The sequence below is a fragment of the Carya illinoinensis genome, chromosome 12, assembly GCF_018687715.1.
Source record: "Carya illinoinensis cultivar Pawnee chromosome 12, C.illinoinensisPawnee_v1, whole genome shotgun sequence".
Taxonomy (NCBI): Eukaryota; Viridiplantae; Streptophyta; class Magnoliopsida; order Fagales; family Juglandaceae; genus Carya; species Carya illinoinensis.
This window is the reverse complement of record NC_056763.1, coordinates 26,575,777-26,579,604: the sequence shown is the minus strand read 5'-3', so window position 1 is coordinate 26,579,604 and position 3,828 is coordinate 26,575,777. Positions and strand designations below refer to the sequence as shown.

The following is a 3,828-nucleotide window of genomic DNA, read 5'->3' as shown; positions in this document are numbered from 1 at the left end:
TGAAGGAATCGAACTTGTATCCTACCTCACAGGTTCTATTCCACTTCCTCGGAGGCTTTGTTGGCATACAATCGTCCTCGAAACGATCACTCTCCCTCCAGTCCACACTGCATAGTCGATTACACCAACGATTACATTTTCGCCATAATTCATGGCAGGATATAGGCCAGTGGAAGGACTGAGGGAGAGGAACTAAGGTGTACGAAGTATGAAACTTCTATCCTCAGAAGCTGGCAATGAGCCCTAGTGACTTTTTCAAGGCCTTCAATTCATGTGCAGAAACTTGAGCGCAAAAACCACTAAAAGCATGATCACAAGTACATATGAGCAACAGAGACGATGATAAAAAATCATCGAAGGGCAACTCCTCTCAACTAACAATGCCAAATCTTGCAGCACTGATTGGCAAAATGTCAATAAATTTTATTTTTTATTTTTAAATATCTCATCAGAATATCACTGTATGAGAGGCATAAATGAAAAACAGTCACAACTAAACTAGCTTAGCATCACACTCGATAACTACTACTTGGATCATAGATCATACTACTTGTGTCCCAAACCAGAAACTGAGCCGTTGCATAAGCTCACACTTTGTGTAATAAATTTGATCAAATGGGTTAATTTGATATTATATAAGCATAAGTAAACCTCAGATGCTGTGAGAGAGAAGCTGAAATGAAATGAAATGAAGACATGGAAGACCATGATAAAATGTTAACAATGTTCTTCGGAGAATAAACACTGCCAGGACCATAAATTTCGGAAAACCAAGAATACTGTGAGCCTGTGAAATTACGATGGAAAACTTTTCATCTATACCTTATAGATGTCTTACTGTGAAATCTACCAAGATTGGTTGCTTACTTACCTAGTAAAGTCCTTTTTTTCCTTTTATATGCAGTAAAGTCTCTAGTACTGTATCATAATTTTCTTCTGAAAATAGATGAAATAGAGAACCCATCCGCCCTACTGCATTTAGAGCTGCCTATATAAGATTTTCGGACAATGTAGACCCCATATGAACATTTAATACTAAGTTTTGTCTCTCTTTGCATTAAACTATTCGATTCAGTCCAAAAATTGGAGAGGATCTCGATTGAAAGAGATGATAACACATGCTTTCTAGGAGGAAATGAGCAGCCATCGTGAAGGTCTAATTATAGACATGCCAAATATATGGAGAACCACCAAGGAGTCAATCACCCAATTATAGATGGTTCAATCATTCTATAAGTTGAATAGCTATCGAAGAGATACAACACCAAATAAATGCTGGAATGTTTGGATATATATTGTACAGAAAATACATACATGACAACATTACGATAGTCCAATGCAGACCACGTACCTTTTATCTTTATCACTTCTTTTTTTCCTTTTATAGGAGTGTTATCATCAAGAATCAGATGAAGAACAGAGAACTGTACATTTTATAAGGTTACCAGAAACTATCATCAACTGCTGCCAAGGTTGATGAGCGGGTGTCATCTTCTTCTTCTTCCTCCAGCTCAAGCTCCGGCTCTCCAGACCCAAATTCAGCAGATTCGATAGCTGCTAGATTCTTCAAATCAACCACTGAAAGCTCATCTAAGTGCCTCACCACCAAGTCAGCAGCCCCAAGCTCGTAGACAGGATGCTTGCTAGCAACAGCAACACACTTCATCTTCGCATCATGGGCAGCCTCTACCGTCTGATTTGAGTTGCCAAACACAATGCATCGCTCAGGAATCAATTGAAGAAGCTGTGCTGCATACATATACATCTCTGGATCAGGCTTCCCCCTGTGAACATCCTCTGCCGCTACAATCACATTAAAGTAACCTTCTATACCAATTGTTCCTATTGCAGTCTCAAGAGTTTTTCTTGGGCGAGTAGAAACTAATGCCATAGGTATCTTGTAATGCATCAAGATATTCACAAACTCTCTTGACCCAGCTCTTAGTCTATAAACTCCTCCTTGTAAAGCTTGGTAAATTTCTTCTTTCCTAGCAGCCATTCTTCTCAACTGTGCTGGGTCTCTTGACCAGCACAGAACTTCAGATATTGCTTGCTCATTCTTCATCCCTTCTAATCTTCTAAGAATGAAGGCTGGGGGAGGAGATTTTCCTTCTTCTTGAGAAAGAGCAAGCCAGGCTTGCTTCTCAAGATCAGGATTATCTTCAATTAGAACTCCTTCCCAATCAAATATGGCACCTAACCAACCACAACCCATCCTTTCTTGTCTAAGCAAGGGATTCTGTAGTGAAGGGTTGTCGGCTTTATTCTCAGGTGGCCACAAACCAGGTTTCCTATCGAAGCCAGTATCAATCTCATAATTCCAATCCTTAGGAATTCTATCTTCTCTATATGAATGCGCCTCTTTCGTCAGCTCCATTGCTAGGGCCTTAATTGACGAAATTGCCACCGGATCAACTTTCAATCTCAGCAAAGTAGGTGAAGCAACAATCCTTCTCCCAAGAAATTCAACAACCCGAAACCGACACTTACCCGCAGATCTCCGTTTGGACGATACATCCTTGGAAAAAGTACCTCGACAGAATGGCCGATACCCAAGAAAAGATGTAGTGGCAATTGAATCGACCATTTTAATGAAGGAACAACAGCTCAATTCACTCAGAATTTAAGAAAAATCTCCGTATCACACACTTCTAAGCTCTTTTTGGATTGAACAGAATAGGAATCAAGCTTGACCAACTATACACCTTTAGAACCTATATACCCAACTGGGATTCAACAATAAAGCCTGACCTTCTCCAACAGACAGCCAATTCACCCGTGAAGATGCGACAACCTCCCAATCAGTTGAAGATACCCCTACCTTTGTGGGAATAAAAGGATGAAGTACAAAGCAGACTACCCCAAACAAAAATCCCAACTTTATGGTAAGAAAACCACCAGAGACATTCCCTTCAAGCAAAACTAAGCATATAAGACCAAAGCCATCAATCCAAAACCCTCAATTAACACCAAAATAGTTATTAAAATCCATTTTTCAGACAATAATTCTCATTTCCTCTAAATATACACAACGATAAAGTTATGATTATATATCATTCTGCATATACAACGAATAAAATAGAAAAGTCTAGAAAAACCTGAAAATAACTGACCGCTGATAAAGAGTTTGAACTTTGAAGGCAAAGATGTCAGAGACGGAAACTCAGAGAGAGATGGATTGATTCTTTAAGAGGAGAATTGGATGAATTTGACAATCCGTATCTCTCTCTCTCTCTACGAAGAAAGTGTCCTTTTTTCTGTGGTTTATAATTTCTACAGAGGAGGCTTGGACTTGGAGAGGGATAGACCGGTCCTGTCGGTGAAGGCAACCGGCTAGATGGACACGTGCCATTGTGTCTACCCCTTTGGGTGACTAGCAAGTAATGTTAGTATCTTTTCGGGGTTATAGTACTTTGCCCAGGATTTAGTTGATTATTCACGGTGCGGCCATTATTCTGTACCGAGGAAAGCCCTCTGGCATGAAAAAATGATTCCTAGATTCAGATTCACTGTGATTGACTAAAATGATGTCTCGTTGCGATAAAAAATTATTGAGCATTATTTAAATAATAATAATATTTAATTTATAAAATTTAAAATTTAAAATTTATTTTTTAAATTAAATTATATCATATAAATACTTTATTAAATATCAATTTATTATATTCTCAACTCTATATATAAAAAATATATATAATTTAATTTTAATTGAAATTGATCCCAAATGTGTAGCAAAAGAATGTGACTCTCTAAAGTTCATCTCCTTGACAAACAACCTGTAACAGCCCGCTAGAAATTCAATTAAGGAATTTCTATTGACTTTAGGAA

General features: G+C 38.2%; 1 protein-coding gene across 2 annotated transcripts; it reads right to left on the bottom strand.

Moving 5' to 3' along the window:
• Positions 1-1,195: 1,195 nt before the first annotated feature.
• Positions 1,196-3,277, bottom strand: LOC122289967 (5-amino-6-(5-phospho-D-ribitylamino)uracil phosphatase, chloroplastic). Of its 2 annotated transcripts, none has more exons than XM_043097430.1 (2): positions 3,099-3,277; positions 1,196-2,910 (listed from the first exon to the last, which is right to left on the bottom strand). In XM_043097430.1, the coding sequence occupies exon 2, from the start codon at positions 2,585-2,587 to the stop codon at positions 1,442-1,444; it is 1,146 nt and encodes a 381-aa protein (XP_042953364.1). In that variant the 5' UTR covers positions 2,588-2,910; positions 3,099-3,277; the 3' UTR covers positions 1,196-1,441. The 2 variants fall into 2 exon arrangements, with proteins under 2 accessions (XP_042953364.1, XP_042953363.1); XM_043097429.1 differs by having other exon boundaries at positions 3,114-3,275.
• Positions 3,278-3,828: the final 551 nt, after the last annotated feature.

What these genes read in the sequence shown, in the direction of transcription:
- LOC122289967 (XM_043097430.1), bottom strand. Translation starts at nt 2,587, where the DNA reads ATGGTCGATTCAATTGCCACTACATCTTTTCTTGGGTATCGGCCATTC.